The 22,516-nt window shown below is 43.2% G+C and overlaps 1 protein-coding gene across 3 annotated transcripts in view; it reads left to right on the forward strand.

The window, feature by feature from the left end:
- LOC131685845 (uncharacterized) overlaps window positions 1-22,516 on the forward strand; it is a 226,212-nt gene that overhangs the window by 202,271 nt on the left and 1,425 nt on the right. The window contains exons 15-16 of one of the 3 annotated variants that reach the window (XM_058969834.1): window positions 3-1,303; window positions 1,370-2,797. In XM_058969834.1, coding sequence (XP_058825817.1) covers window positions 3-1,303; window positions 1,370-2,110 — 2,042 coding nt within the window. In that variant the 3' untranslated portion in view covers window positions 2,111-2,797. Of the gene's footprint in view, window positions 1-2; window positions 2,798-22,516 lie in introns of those variants that run through there. The other 2 variants (XM_058969833.1, XM_058969836.1) reach the window with 2 other exon arrangements.

Consider the following 22,516-nt stretch of genomic DNA (forward strand, 5'->3'; position numbering starts at 1 on the left):
AGGAAATCTGTTCAACCCAGCCGCTCTGGCTTATCACGATCCGGCTATCTACCTTGATCCACGTTTTCAGATGCTGCGGAATCATCATTCGGCAGCGGCGGCAGCAGCTGCAGCAGCCGCCGCAGCTCACCCCCTATACTCGTCGCTTCAGTATCCGCCCAATCTGTACGCCGGAATGATACCCGGGATGGGAATCGGGGCGCACAGCATGCATGAACATATGAAGTTAGAGGAGGAACGCCGGGCGAGGATGCGGGAAGAGGAACGAACCCGTGAGGCACGGGAAGCGATGGAGAGAGAAAGAGAAAAGGAACTGCGGGAACAAAGAGAAAGGGAACAGCGAGAGAAGGAACAAAGAGAAAAGGAAGAGCGAGAACGGCGAGAAAAGGAACAGCGTGAGAAGGAACAACGGGAGCGGGAAATGCGTGAGAAGGAGGAAAGAGAAAGGCGAGAACGTGAGAGGGAGCGAGAACGAGAGCGAGAAAGAATGATAGCATCTCAGCATATGATGCATCATCAGTTACAAAGGCCATTTTTCCCGATAAGCCTTGCGACCGGTTTACCATCCCCGTTGGGCTTACCAATGCGACCCCAGGGATCGCTTTCAATGCAGGGCCTCTCGTCGCCCCACCATCCATTGCATCCATCGTTGAGCTTAGGAATGGGTCTAGGTCTACCACAAGTGCCACAACCACCACCATCGTCTTCGATGAACCTATCGCACCCTCCACCTACCAGTCTGGGAGGACATCCTTCAATTCCAACCAGCTTGGCAGTTTACAGTCACAGCCACAGTCTACCACCATCATCTATGAGTTCAAGTTATCACATGAGCAGTCTGAATCTATCCCATTCCGGTCTAGCTGCGGCACAAAATCTTAGCATGGGTCACATTCCTCCACCGGCCCACGGATCCCTCAATTTATCCCCATCCATCTCATCCGGTTCCCAGCAAATGAACTCATCGCCGCTATCCCTCTCGACCAAATCTCATCAGCAGAACGTTTCTGCAGCTCATTCGTTACCGCCAATCAGTAGCAGTGCTGGTCTTCCTCCGCACCATTCTCACTCGCATCCCTTTTACTCGTCGCCATCAATGTCACTATCGGCAGTTAATTCTGGCAGCCCGCTCTCACTAAGCAGCAAACCGCCCGGCAACAATCATCTCTCCGCCAACAGTCGAACGAAGACAACAACTCCTCCAAACTCCAATTCAAGTGGTTCCATTTCGGCCACTTCAGCAACAGTTCCTCCCCACACGGCCAGCCACATCGCACAGTCGCCTGTCGGACAACCCTTATCTGTAAATAGTACAAACATCGCTAGTATTAACAATAATCATCATCCCCATCCTCACCATCACCGCCAGGATGCACCGCAAACGGCAGTGATGCCCCCAGTGCCGGCGGCTGCCCTTAAACAGCAAGGAGCTACCGGATCACCTCCCCAACCCCAACAACAGCAACAACCATTAGATAGCACCATTCTAATCAAAGGTCCGCCGCCAGCATCAGCTGCTACGATGGCACCCGAACTGAAATCATCTCCCGTTGAGGAACGAAGTTCGCCTTCCACCGGTAAACCGGAACCGGAGAGTAACGGAGCAATATCCGCGGCGACAACGCCGGCACCCCAAACTGCGGAAAATTTAAAAGGTGGATCTCCCAGCGCCGAAGGCAACAACAATAACAACAAAGAGGACAAAAGAAGCGAATCCACCGGTCCGACCGAAACAGCCGATGGGGACAGCAAGAAGTCTCCATTAAATGGTAGTGGTGGCACCGGGGGAAGTCCTGCCGCAGGAGTGACAACGACTGCAGTCGGAACGCCACCGTCCGTTCCACAAGCAGCTTCTTCAGGTAATAATAATAATAATAATAATAATGGTAGTAACAGTAGCAGTAGTAACAATACCGGTAAGAAAGAACAGATGGAAGTTGACGAGAAGAGTGTTGCCGCCAGTAAAGGTGCTAATAGTGTCGCTTCCGGTATCGAGGCAGGCATTCCGACTGGCGGCAAACAGCAGCAAAAGCAGCCTAAAAGCAATAGTAATGGAAGTGCCACTGCAGCAGTTACTGCCGCCGCTGGCTTTGGCAGGGATAGTCGATGATTTGTTTACTAGGCTAATGGGTTCTTTTACTTGGACGTTCGTTTCCGTTGAGATTCGCTTAAAGAGGCGATAGCTTTTTATTCGTTGTGGAACTTGTTTTTTTGTATTCCTTTTAAGAAGAGAAAGTTTGCATGAGTATGATTTTGCCTGATACGCAAAATTATTGATAATTGTAATATAGACTATATATTTGAATGCATTTTCAATTCATTCTTTGTTGGTACTTTGATTCCGTCGCAGTAATAAAAAAGTTTCTCAATTCATAGGTGTATTTCGAAATTTTTTTTCTGTTTACTAAACATTATTGATCCTTCAACGCTAGAGAAGACAATTGTTCTTACACTTATAATGTGTTCATACGTTTTGGAATAAACAAAAACAGTGGTGATAAAATTATGAGAATGAGTTTGAAATGATTCGCGATGGCACAAAACGTGAATTCACAAATTTGCGTCGAAAATATTGCATTCGTTGAAGATAATTCTTCTATCTTCTGTTGTAAAGAAAGGCTAAACAATTAGTCCTAATATGAATTAGCAAAAAACATCTTAATTAGTAATTAAGCAAAACTGCAACATAAACTGATGGAAGAGTGAGAGCTGAAACTGGTCTGGTTTAGCTTTTAGTTCAATCGTCTGTTATTATAGTAATTCATAAGATTATCGAAATAAAAGTTTATCCTTTTAATCATTATCCAAAAATTAAGGAAAAAAAATTAAAAAAAACAAACTTCCTGTGTTTAATTATATTACTTTCATAAAACTGCTACGGTAAATGTTAATACGGTACGTTTAAATTGTTTAGTTTCGTCACTACTCGTTTACTTATAGGACGTAGAAAGGAGAAAGACTACCAATCAAAATAACAAGTGGGTGAAGCACAAAACCAGTAATATAAAAATAAATAGAAAGTGTTCTAGTTTCAAAGATGAGCAAATCGCCCCCAAACACCCCAAATTCATTTGCTTTTGTGATTAAAGCAAAACAACCTATAATCCTAAAAATACTGTAATAACTACCTACAACTAAAAACTAGTGAAGCACAAAGCGGAAGATGGCAGGAGGAAACAAACGCATCCGAATACATCTGCTTACTGATGAAAGTGGACTAATTTATTGGAAGCTCCGTTAGCTTTTAATTTACTTCGACGTATGTTTTCTATTCTAGGTAGGTGATCTAGAGGGTGGTAATTTTTGCTGGTACCGTTTATGAATGAGATCTTTTAACGCCACAAGTAAGTGTGATTGAGGATTCAGTTTGAACGTCGCTGATGCTATTATTAATATTATTAATTTGTCTGATAATGGGGTGGTTTGTGTTTCGTAATGTCCACATGAAAAGGGATCAAATAAGCAAAGCGGACCTTGCAAGAAATCATCGTAATTGTGTAATTATGTATGAGTGTAGGAAACTATTTGATAGTAGCTAGTATTTAGGATACATAATTATGCGCTAAACTTTATCGCTAGTAGTTGGTACAGTAAGGAGGAACATGTAAAAAAGAAGCAAATGCACATTTATATAAAAATACAATTGTCGTTTTTATTTATTTTATTGTTCACATTTTCCTATGTTCTTTTGGTTTATCTGTAACGGTGACTTTTTTTTCATTTCAGTTCATTCTTAATTGAAATTATGTTTTAACGCTTCTGGAATTGTTTGTTGTCATTCATTTAGTATAATCACCATCCATTGATTTTACGAACGAATGTACAGGGTGATTCAGCATGAAGTTTTTTTTTGTCATGTGACGTGTACGTACATGAGCCGTAGAAAAGTCTATTGGTGCACCCGCAGTGTTGGCAAAAAAAAATTATTTTTGGCAATTAATTCGATCTATCGAACTTTCAACAGCTAACACTTGTTTTAGAGACATTCTAACGCCATACATCCTTCGGCAAAGTTGTTCAGCATATCCTGGACTACACTTCTAATTGTTGCCATATTGCAGGAAAAATTGGGTCATTAAATGAGAAAAAAAAATCTTTTTTTAATATATACACCCAGGTTTTTTTTACGCGGGGGATACGTACCGCGTAAAAAACCGCGTTAATTGGAAAATCCGCGTAAAAAACCACGTTAATTCGAAAATCCGCGCAAAAAAAACTCTCAGCAAAAGACTTAGAATATTTTTGGAAGTTTTTTTTGCGCGGATTTCGCAATTAACACGGTTTTTGCAAAAGACTTAGAAAATTTTCGGAAAGATGGAAGAGACGGGTGTGGAAGACTCGCACCCCCTCAATATGGGTATTTTCGAAATGGTCTTGAAGAGTAAGTTTTAGAAATTGATTTTTGACGCCATTTTGAAATCAACGCAATTTGAAGTCAAAGATGGCGACTTCCGGTTTAGCGAAATTCTCGCAAGAAAAATTTGGGCATAAAATCTAATCATAAACCAGCAAAATGCAAAATATTTTATGTGTTCATCCAGGAAAGTGCGATGAGAATGGAAGAGAGAGAAGAAAGAGACGTATGTGGTGTGAGTTGGGACTTTGAATTTATTCAAATTAAACATATTGCTTAAATTTAAGTACACCCAGGTTTTTTTACGCGGGGGATACGTACCGCGTAAAAAAAACCGCGTAAAAAACCGCGTTAATTGGAAAATCCGCGTAAAAAACGCGTTAATTCGAAAATCCGCGCAAAAAAACTCAGCAAAAGACTATTTTTGGAAGTTTTTTTTTGCGCGGATTTCGCAATTAATACGGTTTTTGCAAAAAAATATTCTAAGTCCTTTTAAATGAAAAAGACTTAGAAGATTTTTGGAAAGATAGAAGAGACGGGTCTTTTTTTTACAATGGAGAAGACCTTTACGTCCTAGCCCAGTACACGTGCTATTGGTAGGGTCCAATCTACCACACGGGGTGCACTGGGGGCGTGTCGGGCTCGAATGGTGACTAAACTAAACTCCATTGGGCTCCGTCATCATTCCTCCCAGGAACTACCTCTCGGTATTACTTCTGGGGCTGTACTAAATGTACTCATTCACTCTCACTCACGCGTTCATACGTCCTGTATGAGGCTTACTTGGGTGCTTTCTCTATCGCACCTTGATTCACTCTCAAACACTCCCACATGAGGCTGACTTTTATGCTCACCCTTAACATGCCGTGTGAGACTGACTTGGATGCTCACCTCTTCACTCCTCTGCCACGCCATGAGGCATCGTTAGCTAAGTTCCAACATACTACGCTACGACCCTCCCGTCTTGGCATGAGGCAGTCCACTTATACGCCTATACACTCACTCTTCTGTCTTGCTTCGGGGTGGCTGGGTTTACCCTTTACGCGGTTGCCATTCGCTGCGCCAAACCTGCCTCGGCATGAACAGACCATTCACTCCCTTTTTTGCGCTTGGCCTTTTTTGCTCCAGCTAACCAATCACTAGTTAGTCGTGCCCGTTGTCTGTTGCTCGGTGAGTCAACTTCCCTGTAGCCTACAGGCAATCTGGGTGGTTGCAGTCGAGACTGCGTTCCACCTCTCCACCGATTGACACATCCGCTGAATAAGGGTATCAGGGGTTGTGTCCCAGCCGCAGACGTCGAGCATTGCTCTTCTTTCGGCGTCGAAATGAGGACATACGAACAGTATGTGTTCGGCAGTTTCGACTACACCTGCCCAGGTGTCAGGACAGGCTGGGACCTCCGCGTGCCCGAACCTGTGGAGATACTGTCGGAAACAGCCATGGCCTGACAGGAATTGTGTCAGGTGGCAGTGAACTTCCCCATGGGGTCTTCCCACCCAGCTTGATATGCTAGGTATCAGCCGGTGGGTCCACCTACCTTTCGAGGAGTTGTCTCACTCACGCTGCCATCTGGCGACCGAGGTCACCCTGGTGCGCTCGCGGGCTCCTCTATTTCCACGTAGCTCGAAGCACTCCTCATCTTCCCGAATGACCAGCCCGACTGGTATCATGCACGCTATCACGTAGGATGCATCGTGTGATACCGTGCGGTAGGCAGATATCACTCTGAGACACATCAAGCGGCAGGTGCTCTCCAGTTTCTGTAGGTAACTGGTTACCCTCAGTGCTCTTGACCATGACGGGCCGCCGTACCTGAGAATAGATACGGCAACGCCTGCCAGTAACCTACGTCTACTGGCGCACACCTTTGAGCTGTTGGACATCCTCCTCCTAGATAGAGCCACAACAGCAATCGACGCTCTCTTGCATGTATAGTCGACATGGCTGCCGAAGGTCAGCTTGTCGTCTATAATGACTCCGAGAGACTTCAGACTTCGCTGTGAAGTGATCGCGACTTCTCCCACATGGATGACTGCATGTTGTGCCGACTTGCGGTTGTTGACGGTAACTACCTCCGTCTTATGCTAAGCGAGCTCCAGGCCTCTCGCGCTCATCCATTCCTCCACCGTGTTGATCGCGTGTTCTGCAGTTAGTTCTACCTCAGGGATTGACTCCCCAAGGTTACGTCGTCAGCAAAGCCGACGATCTTGACCCCAGGAGGGAACTTCAGTCTCAGAACCCCGTCTACATGAGGTTCCATAGCACCGGGCCTAGGATCGAGCCCTGCGGAACTCCGGCGGTAATCGGAACCTTTTTCTGACCGGCATCGGTCTCGTATAGCAGTACGCGGTTCTGGAAGTAGCTTTCCAGGATCCGGTAGGCTAAGGCTTAGCCGCTAAGCCGATATAACGAGAGCGCGATGGCATCCCAGCTTGCGCTGTTGAATGCGTTCTTCACGTCACTAACGCACAGTATCGAATGCCTCGCCTTTTTCGTTGGATCGCTATCTCGGCAGTCTTTACCACTGAGTTGATAGCGTCCACCGTGGACTTACCCTTCCGAAAGCCAAACTGGTTGCTTGACAGACCGTCCGTACCTTTCGCGTACGGGGTTAGCCTGCTGAGGATGATCCTCTCAAGCAATTTTCCAGTCGTGTCGATCAGACAGATTGGTCTGTACGCCGATGGGTCGCCGGGTGGCTTCCCAGGCTTCGGCAACAACACCAATTTCTGACTTTTCCATCTATCGGGGAAGCGGCACTCATCAAGGCATCTCTGCATAGCTAGCCTGAACATGTTCGAGTTCGCTATGATCGCTGCCTTGAGAGCGCTATTTGGAACTCCATCCGGCCCTGGAGCTTTGTTCATTGCTAGGGATTTAGCCATTGCAAGTAGTTCTTCATTCGTCACCGGAGCCACCGTTTCGGCCGTGCCCGCACTGTCTCATAGTGCAGGTGGCCAGGGGCTTGTGGCTCGAGACGGGAAGAGTACCTCGATAATCGTCGCCAACCGGTCCGGAGACCGTTCTGGGGGTGAAGAGCCCCCTTTGGTCTTGGCCATCACAATCCTGTAGGCGTCACCCCACGGATTCGCGTTGGCACTCTCAGACAGGTTGTCGAAACACGCTCTCTTGCTGCTTTTAATGGCCTTGTTAAGGGCCAATTTCGCAGCTCAAAACACTTCACGGTGGTTTTCTCTTGCATCCTCGGTGCGGGCTTTTTGCATTCTACGTCTAGCTCTGAGGCAGGCTGATCGTAGGGCTGCAATCTCGGCACTCCACCAGTATACCGGGCATCTGCCGTTTCTTGGCAGTGTTTTTCTCGGCATAGTGGCGTCGCACGCGCGTGATAGAACAGCTACCAGCACATCCCCGCTTAGACTGTCGGTGTTGGCCTCCAGTCCCAGGGCCGCGGTGAAAGCTTCGCTGTCGAAGTGATTGGACTTCCACCCGCGTACCTGACAGGGATCTCCCACCCTCGGATGCTACACACCATAGTTGATCCTAAAGCGGATTGCTAAATGATCGCTATGGGTGTAGCCTTCGTCTACCCTCCATTCCATGCCTGGAGCCAGACTCGGTCTGGCAAATGTTACGTCAATCCACGCCTCCACCCCGTTTCCAGGGAATGTACTAGCGGAGCCATTATTAGCTAGCACAGTATCGAGTTTCGCAAGCGCCTCCATTAGCGCTTGACCCCTGCTATTTGTACAGCGGCTGCCCCACTCCACTGCCCAAGCGTTAAAGTCTCCCGCTATGACTACCGGTTTCCGGCCCACTAGGTCCGACGAGAGCCTGTCGATCATCTGGTTGAACTGTTCTATAGGCCACCTTGGTGGAGCATAGCAGCTACAATGGAACACGCCATTGATCTTGGCAATCACAACACCCTCGGCGGAGGAGTGTATTACTTCTTGAACCGGGAACCGTCCCGTTGTACAGATTGCCGCCATCCCAGACCCGTCCAACACCCAATTGCCGTTATCAGCAGGGACGCTGTACGGATTGGATAGGAGGGCGACATCTGTCCTCGACTCCGAGACCGACTGCCACAGCAGCTGTTGGGCTGCTGTACAATGGTTAAGATTTAGCTGTGTAACGTTCACGGCTTCTTATTTGCCTCACCGAAGCATAAGCATAAGCATAAGAGATCGCCCGTAGTTGCTACTCCGTTATTGACCAGAACCAAATTAGGTTGCAAAATGTTCATTGGAACAACATGCTTGGGAATAACATGATGAGCCACATTGTACAATCTATTCTGATCCCTGCATGCTAATCAATACCGACGCCGGCCACGTCCGAATGCAGATCTTCTGGGAAAGGAAGGAATGTTAGTCCGATACATGTTGCTACTAGAGACCGAGGAATCCTCTGCATCTCCACATGTATCACGGGAAGGGAAGAGTTCTTAGTAAGTGTGCCAATAGCATTATCATGTAATAATTGCTCTGGGCAGCCGGCTGCCGAGAATTCGGGAAATTTATCATTTGTTGTATTAATACGATTAGCAAAATAAGCAACTTGAACTCCGGATAGCGGCTATAAGAAGCACTGCTTATATTTTTTAATAATATTCAATCACGCGACGATTTTTTTCGTGGTTTCTATCGTGTCAGTGCTGATTTTACCCGGCGATCGTTTGAATAAAATGAGGAATCTTATACAGAATGTTCATCAGACTCTTCCATAGGTATCGCGAAGTTGGTGGTTTGGAAGGGAATAGGGTCTAGGATTCGCTCCAAGCAAGCGATGCGACCTGTAAAGCATAGTTTATTAGGTAGTAGTTCAGTTGGTTTTCGAGAAGTTCACTTGAAAAATAAGATCTTGTTTAGTTTTTGGTTCTTTTAAAATCTGGGTAGCCGGCTACCGAGAGTATCCTATGTTTTCTAAACAAAAGCAATTTCACATCCACACAGCCGATCATGGGAATATTGCCTATAAAGGCCAATCTTATCTGCATAATGGGCCGGATCACTATTTATTGCGACAGTATTCTGACAAATTTCACTATTCCTTCTCGACGATATATTTATTGGGTTGAACACTACTGAGTGATAATACGTTATACAAAGAGTTATGATAGCTCGAGATGTTATAAATCAACGAAAGTATTTCCTATTTCTAATATCGGATTGTTTGTGAAATACACGTATACGTACGATTATATCGAACATTGAAGAAAAATACAGAGGATCGTTAATCTGATGCACAGGCTTGTTACCAATAACGGAACTTGAAATTAGATTCATTAAAACAGACGCGGCGAATTTTCAATACGTATTGACCCGCGATCATCGATACTAGTCAAATTAAAGTCTTATTGGAGCTGATTTCCGAACAACTTTTACGGTATTGTTTTCTCGGCTAGATCTGTTCGTACACTCTCATTCAGCTACTATTGGCAGAAGGATGATAGCTCCCAGTCGTCGCCGGTCTAAGGACCAAATGTCATCAATAGACAGACTCGCGTGGAGGCATGAGATAGAATTGAAAGCTAACCAACGAAAATGACAGCAAAACGCTTATTCTTCGTGCTGACATAACTGAAGGTAATTGCCAACCGGTCCCCGATCCCTCTCGCGAATTGTCAATTCTCAAACCTTATACATGATTGAAGTCATCATTCCACTCAAATAAGGCCATGTGTTTTCCCTAAGCATATTGAATGCTCTGTGGATCAGTTCCCCCGTTGGTAACGCAAAACCTAAACAGACATAGAAATTAGTTTGCTCAGTCCAAAGAAAAGTTGGTCGACCGGCAGAGACGTGTTCCCTTACAGCGCCATCACATCAACGAACACCCAAATTTACATGCGACAAAATATCTGCAATCCTGAATATAAAAGAATCAAAACCTCTACTCATTTGCAATAAAATAAGAAAGTAAAAAAAAAACAGTTGAATATCCAAGACGGCTCATTTTCAAAGATAGCACCGCCGATGAAACACTCAATAAAAAAAATAGGTGACAAAGGACGCGGACGAAATTAGCTGAGCACCGACCGGTTGGTTTGCCACCTATTTCTCGGACAAAGAATTTTGGGGCGACACCTGGTAGTCGCTAGTCGCCGGTGAAACGCCAATTATTTGAATGTCATTTTTTCTTATTGCCATATTTTTTCACTTTTCGGATCGAATTCTTTTCTCTGAAAAACCATTTTGCACTATTCACACAATGTACACTGTGTTTCTAGATGCCTTCCGTGCACTTCCACCGTCCTTGCATCGGGAATCGACGGCCCGTAATGCGAGGAACAGACATTTTTTCACTTGCCGGAATTCGACTTTCACAAACTGTCACCACTCGCGTCTGTCGAAAATATGCCGAAAATGCTTTTATAAGCCACTTCACTTTGCACAATCATTGAATTGCACTGTTATTCACATCCTTGACAACCGGGAGGCAGCAAACTGTCGCTTCTTATTTGCCTCACCGAAGGGACACGAAGGTCCGCCCATAGCATGATTACGGGATTTCTTCTTAGCGGTGCAGATAAGGCATTTATGCGCCTTAGTGCAGCCCCGCTCCTTATGCCCTTCCTCGCCGCAGCGACGACATAGTTTGCTCCTGTCTATACCCTTACATTCGTACGACTTATGGCCGGACTCAAGGCACCGATAGCACCTATCCACTGAAGGCGGCTGGGGTATGCTAACTGGGCATACTGACCAGCCGATCTTCAGTTTACCTATCACGGTAACCTTTTTTTGCATCTGCCTTCAGTAGCCTGAGGTAGGCTACTTGGGTGCCGGAGGGTCCCCCTCTCAAGCGCACAGAGGCCCACTCAATTGTAACGTCGCATTGTTCCTTGACGGCTGCGACGACATCGTTTGCGGTCGTGAACTCGTCCAGTTGCTTACAGTCATTTCCGCCCCCAACGACTTCACCTGGGCGCCTTCACACAGGACCTCTTGGGCCAAGGCCTTATAGACAGCACTGGATTGTGCGCCTCGCTTCAGCACCAAAAACATTTCGCCTGTAAACGTCTGTATCGTACGATAGGAAAAAAACCTAAAAAATCTCTGTTACAAGCTGCGAATAAACACGACATTATACTACAAAAGGAATTAAATTTTTTTTAGTAAGTCTTTCGAGTACCGAGTCAACTTTACTGGATTTTAGCAGTTATATTTACTGTCACTATGTTAGAGTGTTGTTCCAATTGAGAGCTGCTGTCAATTGGTCGGTGTTAAGTCAGACCGGACTAAGTCGCGAAATATCAAAAAAGGAGATAACGATAGCTTTAGATACAGAATTTCTTCAGTTACATTCGACTTTCTCCAGATTTGAAATATGTTACATGAAACAAGAAATATGACAAAAAGTATTTTCTAATTTTCATGTAGAGGATGCTGCGAATCAAACTTTAATCTCGTTTTTCGCGAAATAAATAAATTGTTGCTTAGTGCAGTCTGACTTTTCACCGACCAATTCCCATTTGCCTGCTATTGATTACAAGCTTCACCACATACAATGTTCCTTGGCCGATACGAGTTGTGGTCGAAAGCTGGTTATCCCGGCTTATGAATGACAAATACTGTTACTTGTGGAGACAAATAACCCGAGCAGAAGCAAATAACTGCGGAATACTAAATTTAGGTATCAATACCAACGTCTGTTTACCACAATACGGTATAAATGAGCTCTACATAAGAGGTAAAATACCAAAAAAGAATAACACAGACATGTTCTACAAATAACTATTTGATAATGAAACGAGTTATTATAATACCTGAATAATAATAAAACATTTTTCAATCTTCCAATAATAAAATTCACTCTATGGAGGTATTCGATAAGGTATTGATTTGGTATTTGTAAAAATAACTGGAATACATAAATAATACTAAAATAAAGTATCATACCTCATTGAGGTATTAAGCAGGTATTGAAAAATGTTTCTTCAATACCTGCTTAATACCTCAATGAGGTATAATATTCAATTAATACTAAGTTTTGGTATGAATACCAAAAAATAGTATGCTCGGGTTATTGCCCAGTTATTTTCTCCTGGTCGGGTAATGACTCAATGATGTGTAGTCCACCAAATCGACATCTTTTGACAACTGCTTTAAGACATGTATACATGCAATCAAACGGGTTTGAAAAATTTTCACTTTTCCCTTTAGTTTTCAAGAAAATGATCCCCTTTTTTATTTTTTTTCTGTATTCCCGGGATGCTGGAATTTCCCGGGAAATTTCGTACTTGTTTCCCGAATCCCGGGAAGCTGAAAACCGTCGAGAAATGGAAGCTCTAGTTAACAGAACGACGACACCTCCGAAGAGATATTTTCATTCAAATATGGCTTGAATTGTAGCTCTTTGTCACTCTGGGTAAGGAACAATAGCATATCCTTGAGTTTCAGCACTCTGTACGCAGGTTCATCTATGTATAGATAACAAAACATCCAGATACACAATTGCATTACTGCAGATCAGTTACATATCAAATGATATAAAGTTCCGTAATCGGATTCACAAAGATCACAAACAAGGAACCCGTATGCCAGTATTGGTCTATATTGTGGTTTAAACGTACTGGTGAACCTGGTTTAAAAGTTAAGCGAGGGTGAAGAGATCGGTCCTAAATGTACTTGGGTTTGAGTCCCCAAGATTTGCCAAATGCCCGTCTACCTTGGCCGAAGGTCATGCATGCCTTCTTGATTCTGAAACCGATGTGAGCTGTCCAATTAAGTTTTGAGTCAAGAAATGCCCCAACGTACTTAACTTGATCTGCGACAATAATTTCAGAATCAAATAACTGCAACAGACGAGCTCTGGTTGCGTGAAAAGCACAGTTGGTGTTTTATTTGCATTAACTGATAGTCCAACATGAAGACACCTTTTCTCGATAACACATAAGGCTTGCTGTATCAAATCAAAAAGTGCGTTAATGCAAATACCGGTGATCATTATGTGTTCCAAAGCAGTGGTGACAGCACATCAACTTGAGGACATCCGCAGACACTCAATTTCCTTATCTCTATTTGTCTTAACGATGCGCACAGATATCGGTTGCCAAGCATTGCGTGTATCCAGTTCGTGATATATGAAGATACTCCATGATCTCGTGCTGCTTTCAAAACGGCTTCGAAAGACACGTTGTCAAAAGCACCTTCAGTATCGAGAACTCCTAAACTTGATTGCTTTGGGAGAAAGCTTCTGACACCGTGTGAATCAGCAACACATGTGGCCATATGACACATACGCTGATGCAATGACAATAGTCGATCAAATAAAGCACAGAAGCAGGTAATTGGTGAGGGACAAAAAACAAAAAACTAGCTCATTCAAGAGTTTTAACGTCGCAAAGGCTTAGTGTAGAAATTTTCCGCGACTTAACTTTTTGTCGGTTCCGGTAGCATGAAGTACAAAGTTAATTTACGCTCGTCCGGACATGCCGCAGACTCAGGTGATTCGCATTTCTAGTGCTAAAAAATTCTGACTCCTGCGGTTGTAAGTAGGGGTTTTTCCCCCTACTCGGGTTCTTGTATAAATTTGCCCGGCGGACCCTTCTTTTCAGGGCGGCCTAGGTGCTTCTGACAGATTTTCGGATTTTCGTAGCAACCGAAAAAAATAAACAAACTAAATTTACCAATTTTTATTCCACCGATCCCCTTCGCTGCACACTACACTGCTTCGTTTGTAACTGCTGATGGACTGGCGGGCGGGTTCCTCCGTACGGCCGGGACAACAACGGTCAGGTCTGTCTCTGCTGGTATCCCAGCGGGCTGCTCCGGCAGCGGTCCTTGTCTATTAGCTAGGGAAATGAGCAAGGCTCATTTGTTGGAACCTTCCTAGCGACGGTGGTGACGAATCACCGGATTCTTTGCTTCCCGCAAAGAATCCCGGAAGACACCGCAGTGTTCTGGGGAGCCGCTGTCCACCCTGCTTCGCCCTCCTTGGCTATTAGCTGGGAAGGAGAGCAACGCTCGTTCGGCTTATCCTTCCCAGCGAGGGCGGTTTGGTGCGTCTGGATCCTTTAGGGTTAGCTGGGGAAGCGAAAGCTCCTTGGTAATTAGCTTCCCTCGACGGCGATCCAGGACCACTAAAACTAGCACCCGAACCACGGGCCGGCACTTTCTACGGAAATCTACCGTCGCACACGCGCAAAACGTTGGTTACGGTGGCGGGAAACAGTCCCGAAAAAAATTGTTGATTTGGACGTATTTTCGTTGCCGTGGTCCGTCACTTTCTGATCTAAACTCGATGGCCGCCTTCCTCACTCGACCAAAACAAACCCGATACCACAAAACCGCACCGCCTCATCACTGTCATCTCCCTTGCAGCATAAACAGCAACCAATAAGAAAAGAGCAGTTACCTACCCAAGCCCTTATTGTTATTAATATACAAACAAAACAATAATTATCACACCTATCTGTACGCACAAAACCGTTCACAAACGCGAAACTATACAAAAATTTACAAACTATATGTGAACGGTATCGAACAGCGGTGAGCATAACTTTCGTAAACAAATACACTCTACGGAGTGTATAGCCAAAAATAGGTATATTTCCACCCAGCGCTAAATTGTCACCTTGATGGGTTACAGCAGACAAAGGGTTAAGTCTCTGGGAAGCTCTAAGCTTGCTCATATAACCCTATTCCATGCTTTTCTAGACTTTATTCCTTCAACTCCTTGCTCTGCTTTGAGTACAATGGCTCTTATTGAAAAATATAATTCAGCTTCCAGTCTCTTGCTAATTAAGGACATTATACATGCGTGCCACAACATAGCTGCTACGCCGCACACACCCCTCTCCCCTGCCTAACCATGTATCTGACATGAGCAAATATAAAAATACGTTTTTCAACATACTAACCTTGCTGGTGTGCCACGAAACTGCTACTTAAGGAAGCTAGAACATTTTCCTATACAATAAATCCGAGTATTTGACGGAATGCCATCTGTAGCTCCTGTTTTGTGCGAAAATATCACACCTTTTCACTTGGGGTTTCTTTTCTTTTTTTCTTCTTCTCGTTTTCATTGCACTTTTTCAAATGCACTTTATTCACACACCACTGCAAAAACACTCGCGAAACTTTAATCGTTTACTAACAAAACATCAAATTTTCTGCCAATGTGCAGATGACCAAAGGAAAATGTTCGGAAACTCTCATTTGTGCGTTTGAATTTTCCCTTCAGATTTCAGTTTTTCTCAATGTAAACAAGCGAGTCGGTGCCTAGCAACGTGGCTTCCACATATCTTCACCTTAAACAGGCCATACACGATACGATTTGTTGTACGACGGTCGTACAACCGGTCGTACAACTTGTGTCGAAACGACCGTCTGAACGATTATCGCAACGTGTGTGCCTCTGTCGTACGACTTGTAGTACGACCCGGTCGTGTCGTATGGTAGTTTGGCATGCTTAAAAACTGGTCGTACGACCAGTTGTATGTATGAGTGAAAATTTGTTGGTATTTGTTTTTTCTGGCAAATTCGGCAGTGAATCTATTTTGATTGTCGTGCAGATTCATTCATCTAGTGATGTAATTGTGCATTTCTTTTTGGCGATAATAGTTGCAACGGAGAAGATCTGTACGCTGACTACTGATAATATTCGGCATAGAAAATCTTGTAATTTGTCAACACAGCTTATTAGAATATATCGGCTCGATTGGTACGTTCCCCATGTTATTATTTATGTAGTTTTACATTTAGTATAAAGGAAATGCATAGAATTCGCTCAAACTTTCAAGACTTTTTCGCTATATACCAATCGTTTGGGTCAATGTTTCTCTCTCTCTCTCTCTCTCTATGTTTTTATAGTAAGGTTTAAAGAGCTTCAAAAGCCTGGCCTGTAGTATATTGGTACTGTGTGGGACTCACGACTCTCTTTCGAACCTAACCACTAAAATACTCCTTACTCTTTGTTCGCCCTTCTTCTCCACGGAGCTATATCAAAGTATTATTTCGTGGGGGAGAGGGGGAGCGTTGTGCTTTCTTCGCATCTATTTCTTTGGCCCACGAGTTTTCCGCAGCTATCTCGGAACCTCACTTGATACATGAAATGGCTCGTCCTTTGAGTCATTTAGCTTTCGACTGTTTTCTTGTTTTTCGTCTCCATCCATTACGTCGCCATTTTGTTCTCGTCTCAGTGAGCCGTTTAGCTGCTGATTTCCGTGGGTCAATAAGCTGCCATCCTTATAACGATCTGCTAGGACAGTCCACGGCGGTGAAATCACCCTACTCCAATTGAGATTTTCGACGGAGGAATTTCTGAAACGTGTTATTCAGTGGATACGGGAGCTTTCTTTTATTCATTGGTCCAATTGGAGGTATGGACCTAGACTGCTGGTACTATAGAATTCCGGAAGTGACCGATTCATGATCGCGTGAGCACAGTAGTTTCACGCTTGAGGCCGCGTTTGAAAATTTATAGGTGCTGAGACGTTCAAATTATCACCGGAATGTTATCATGTCTGCTAGAAGGCGGGTGTAGGTTGCGATATTCATGTCGCCATGTGTTGTTTAGTGGATGTAAGCGTCATCTTTGTGTTTGATCCCCCTAAAGCCATTTGACCTATGCTACTAGGGCCGAGGGTAGGGACTTCCGAATGTAACCGATTCATGATCGCGCGAACACGGCATTTGGAGGTTCAGTCGTGAGACCGCGTTTGTGAATTTATGCTAAACTGATCACTTAGCCACCGCCCAAGTAACAATTGAAGTTTTATAGCGCACTAAAATACAATTTTAGTTTTATGAGAGGCTTTTAAACTACCATAAAAACTCACTTGTTACTGGGACGGGGTGTTAATTTGTTTGCGAGGTCGTGGGTGTGCGTGGATGATCGGGAAGGACTCGAGCGTTTTTATGTTGACGCTTTTGTCGCGTGCGCTAGCGTGTATGTAGCTGTGCATATTCGCGTGTTCTTGAATGATCGCGCGCGGACCGTGAATATACTTAATTTTTAGTGCCTGGTTTAGATGCTAGAAGAGTAAGTTTTCCCATTTCACTAGAAATCCCGGTGTTATCTAATTTTTTTTTTCTATTGGTCCAACTGAAAGCATGCGTTTGGGCTGCTAGGATCGAGACTAGAGATTTACGGACGTGACCGATTCATGATTGCGCGAGCGATGGGTTGATGCTTGAGATCGTGCTTGTAAATTTATATGTGCTAAAACATTCACTTAATTATATGGGTGTTTAAATGTTGACAAGATCACGGGTGTTCGCATTAGTGATCAGGATTGTGCTATCGCGAAGGCCACGTTTGTTCGCTTGGGATGAAAGAGATTGTGAGTGTATATGAGAGAATAAGCCATTTATTGTGTTAGTGAGTGATAGCATGGATTTAATTTAAGACATAGCAATACACGAAAAAATAACATGCCGAATAAATAAAAAAGGAAATTAAGGAGAAGCGGAATTGATCGATACTATTTTTTGTACACATGAGTAGTGGCTTGCTGCTTCCACTAGAAGTACAATAAACAGACTAATAAAGTAGAAAAAGAGAACACATGTATCATGCAATCAAACTACTTGAAGTCGTCTAAATGCCAGCAAATGATACTTATTTACCATCAACGACAGTTGCATTCCGTTGGAAGTTTTTCATACTATGTATGAAATGGATTATTCACGTGCGTCGGTTAATTAATCGCACCCTAATTTATCCAATCCGATCTTCCCGAATGAATCGAATTGAATGCACGAATTGAACACCGGTAAAAAGTGACCAACGATTACCAGGAAGGATTACCCAACAAACAACGAAAGCTGAACAAGCCTTTATTACTAGGGAACAAGCTGAACAAGAACTGGACATGCCATTATCCAGCATAATTGTATATTGGGTAGCAACTATTCTATCATATACGCCAGTTCTGCATCCATTTCCTGACTCATCTGTCACCAATACTCAGGCGAACACATACACAGATATACATACGACTAGCACATAACAATTGTACAATAGTACTAAAAACTACAATTATTACAATACAACACAACACAACTAATAGGGTTGAACTGATATATGTTTAATGCGCCTGCGCACGTTGACGAGAAACTGACCAATAAATCGACACACAATGACTCCCACTGCAAGCCATGCTCACAAACACTGTCATTAAGCTGTTGAACATAGTCTGCAAGCTAGAGATGGGCAAACCGATTCAATTTGGTGAGTGAACCGTATCTGATTCACTCACTAAAATGAATCAACTCTTTTGATCGAAATTTAACTGCACCTGGCGAGACTTCCCATTTAGATGCGATGTTTCCATTTTTTTTCAAATGCTCCATCCGGCAGAGGCTGCGCCAATTTGGAAACCATGAGAGGACTTTGCTTCACCTTCGGTTGATTGAAGTACACATTTTACCATTATGTTTTGGATATAACAACTGTTTTGTTAATGTTTTATTTCGTGCAGAAAAACAGTGTTCAATGTTCGTCATTCCTTTTGTTTCATTCGCTCTAAAGATTCATAATCATGTCAAACCTGTCAAATCGACTCATTCGGTTCTTATTGGATCTCATAGGGCTCATAATAATTAGTCACTTCGCCAGTGAATCGCAGTTCTTTAAAGAAGAATCGCTGTTCATTCATTCTTTTTGAAGAGTCGATTCTTTCGATCGATTTGTGATTCATTCGCCCATCTCTATTGCAAACACAGCCAACAGTAAAAGTCAATCCAATGTGATTAGAGTGACAAGAAAAAAATGACGCCTATCGGCCCACCTCTGAGTCGATTCTTGGTCCTACCAGGAGTACTTGTACCAAATTTGAAGCAAATCGGACAAGTCTAGCTACCGGACCAACGTGCCTGAAGTTTGTATGGGATTTTTCGACAATTTACATGGAGAAAACCGACTAGCGCACATTTTCGCCGCTAGGCGGCACTGTATGTATTATATTATCACTATAAGTGAAAATAAGAAAGATAATTTAATTGTCTACAACTTTGTCGAAGACTGCTAGTCAATCCGGCTTTGTTAAAAGAAGTTATTAAACTTTTAACGAAGTGATGTCTGAGTCAGTTTTGCATGGGGACTAGCAGTGCATGATTGTGTATCGGTTCTCTATTCCCACCAGCTATACCTTTTTGTGAGATAATGGTTACCCAAGCAAATACTCATGGGTTCAAACACCACATAGCCCCTTGAAAAGACCATAAACATGGTCCGTGCCAAAATTCACAACCATCACGACACCATAAAATGGTCTTAGTAACCCATAAATATACCAACGTATGGTATTTTATATGGGATCCACCGGACCATGGTGATGGTGTTTTCATGGGTTGAACCCATTTCAAACACCCATGTCAAACCCCATGAGCATGGGGGTATTATGGGCTTTTCGTTTGCTCGGGTAGATTTAGCTGAATAATATGTTCAGAAGAATTATAGTACATGATACGAGTTATACTTTGGTTGGAAAATTTTAGTTCCACATGTTACCGCATAGAGGGCGCCAACACTAACTTTGCATCGGAGAAAGATAAGAACTAGGTGTCTTCAACAAAGTTGTAGAACAGGTATTTTGCAGTAGTTCTTCCGAACATCTCGATGCACCACTATCGAGCGAAATGCAATAACCGTCTTAAAGCAGTTTTCTGTCAGAGGGTCTTTAAAACTGATGTACAAATATGCTTGATGATGTTTGCAATACCGTCAAACCCGTCAGCCTAGGGGAGGGAGAAATACTACTTTTTTCTAAGAAAAATAACAAACAAAGGTTTAGAATGGTTAACAATACAGAGTGAGCCATCTGGATGTATCCAATGTCAACATTAAACAACTCCGTTATTTTCCAGCCGATTTTGACAGATAAACACAATTCTGAAACGTAATTTAGTGCCATTTTAGCTATGAGTCGATTTACACCAAAAGAACGCGCTGAAATCGTAGCGCTTTGCATTGAAAACGATCGTGCAGTACTGAAAACTGTGCATGTGTTTTGGGACAAAATTTTAATGACGAAATAAGCTCACTTCACCCTTTCCGGCAGAACAATAAATAAACGAAATTGTAGAATTTGGAATACAGAACCCTCACGTTATACATCAAACACCACTGCATGACCAGAAAGTAACTGTTTGGGCCGGAGTGTACTCCAAAACAATCATTGGTGCTTATTTTTTCAAAGATGGAGAGACCATCGACGGCGCACGCTACCGTTGGATTTTGACGCACCTTGTCTGTCCACAAATGCTGAAAAATGTCTGAAAACTTCTATTTTCAACAAGACGGGGCACTTTGCCACACCGCAGCCGCTACAATCAAGTTCTTGCAGAGCAAATTCCTAGGACGCGTTGTCTCAAAAAATGGTGATTTGGAATGGCCTCCTCGTTCTCCGGTTTTAACAGTACTAGCCTTTTTGTGTGGGGTTATTTGAAAGGCAAAGTTTATTCCAGCAAACCTAAGAACCTTGACGAAATCAGAGCTAATATACGAGCTGAAATTGCTTCGATTAAGCCCGAAATGCTGTCCAATATCATGCAAAATTACCGCAAAAGAGCTGCTTTTTGTGTATCAAATGGAGATGGTCATTTAATGGATGCTCTATTCTAAACCTGGTTTATAATAAATGGCATAAAATATCCTAAAAAACTTGTTTACTTGTGAAATTCGGTTGAAAAATGTTGAAAAAGGATACATCCAGCTGGTGCACCCTGTACTTTATGTGTTGTCTCTAATACCAAGACAAATAAAACAAAATCAGTTATAAAATGGTCTCAACAAATGAAACTATTGCCACCAATCATAATAGTTTCAATAATATTGGGTTTTTAAAGAAACATCGGAAGAAAAAAATTTCACACTGTTAGGTAGATTTTTATGCAAAAGTGCTCAAGATCAATTATTTATGCTTTCCATGAATTATAAATACAAAATAATACTAATTTTATTCAGCTTTTTGGACTAGTTACCCCATAGTACAATGTTAGATTGTCGGTTATACATGCACACCACACTCTCAAATACACGCACACACAGACATTAGCCGAACTCGGCAAACTGAGTCGAGTGGTATGCGAGACTCGGCCCGCCGGGCCTTGGTTAAGAAGTCGATTTTCATAGTGATTGCGTTACTTTTCTTGAGGAGAAAGAAAAAAACGTCAAACTGGTTGGACGACTTATCGTACTGCAACTACAACCGTGTGTGGCGAATCGGTCGTACGACAAATCGTTTCAACAGTCTATACGACTGGTCGTACAACACGTCGTACGACCAATCGTATCGTGTATGGGCCGCATTAACCTCCTTCCTTCTCAAATCAGTGGAACGTTTAATCGGCATCTACATGCGCTACATGCAATGCAACATGCATATCAGTGGGCGAAATCTACTACCACCCTTTTTCCTATTTTTGTTAACGACCTATTGAGTCCACTTGTTAACTGTGTAACGACATTTAAGGTTTGACAGAAAATTTGATGTTTTGTTAGTAAACGATTAAAGTTTCGCGAGTGTTTTTGCAGTGGTGTGTGAATAAAGTGCATTTGAAAAAGTGCAATGAAAACGAGAAGAAGAAAAAAAGAAAAGAAACCCCAAGTGAAAAGGTGTGATATTTTCGCACAAAACAGGAGCTACAGATGGCATTCCGTCAAATACTCGGATTTATTGTATAGGAAAATGTTCAAGCTTCCTTAAGTAGCAGTTTCGTGGCACACCAGCAAGGTTAGTATGTTGAAAAACGTATTTTTATATTTGCTCATGTCAGATACATGATTAGGCAGGGGAGAGGGGTGTGTGCGGCGTAGCAGCTATGTTGTGGCTCGCATGTATAATGTCCTTAAACTGATCGGTCTAAAGCTCGTTGCCTCCTCATAAGTGACGCGGCCACCTCCGGGAATGAATTTTACGCTAATGGAATGTATCCTGTTGGAAGACTACAAGTAAAAGCTTTTTTAAAAATATGCTTGAAGTGTTCATATCCTCTTTGAAGTAGAACTGGAATGATTCCATCTTTTCCTGGAGATTTATACGCTTATACGGAGCAACATTTTCAATCGCCCATCGGGATGGGTTGTCACAATTCTACGAGCAAATGCCCAAACTACCCGAACTACCTGAAAATAACTCGGGGCACTCTGGAAAGTGTGTGTGTCAAAAAGACAATTAAGTACTACATCTTCGTCAGACGAGTATTCACCATTAGCAGCTCTAATCGAACTGACATGAAAGTATTTCGA

Source organism: Topomyia yanbarensis, chromosome 2 (assembly GCF_030247195.1).
Source record: "Topomyia yanbarensis strain Yona2022 chromosome 2, ASM3024719v1, whole genome shotgun sequence".
NCBI classification, from domain to species: Eukaryota; Metazoa; Arthropoda; class Insecta; order Diptera; family Culicidae; genus Topomyia; species Topomyia yanbarensis.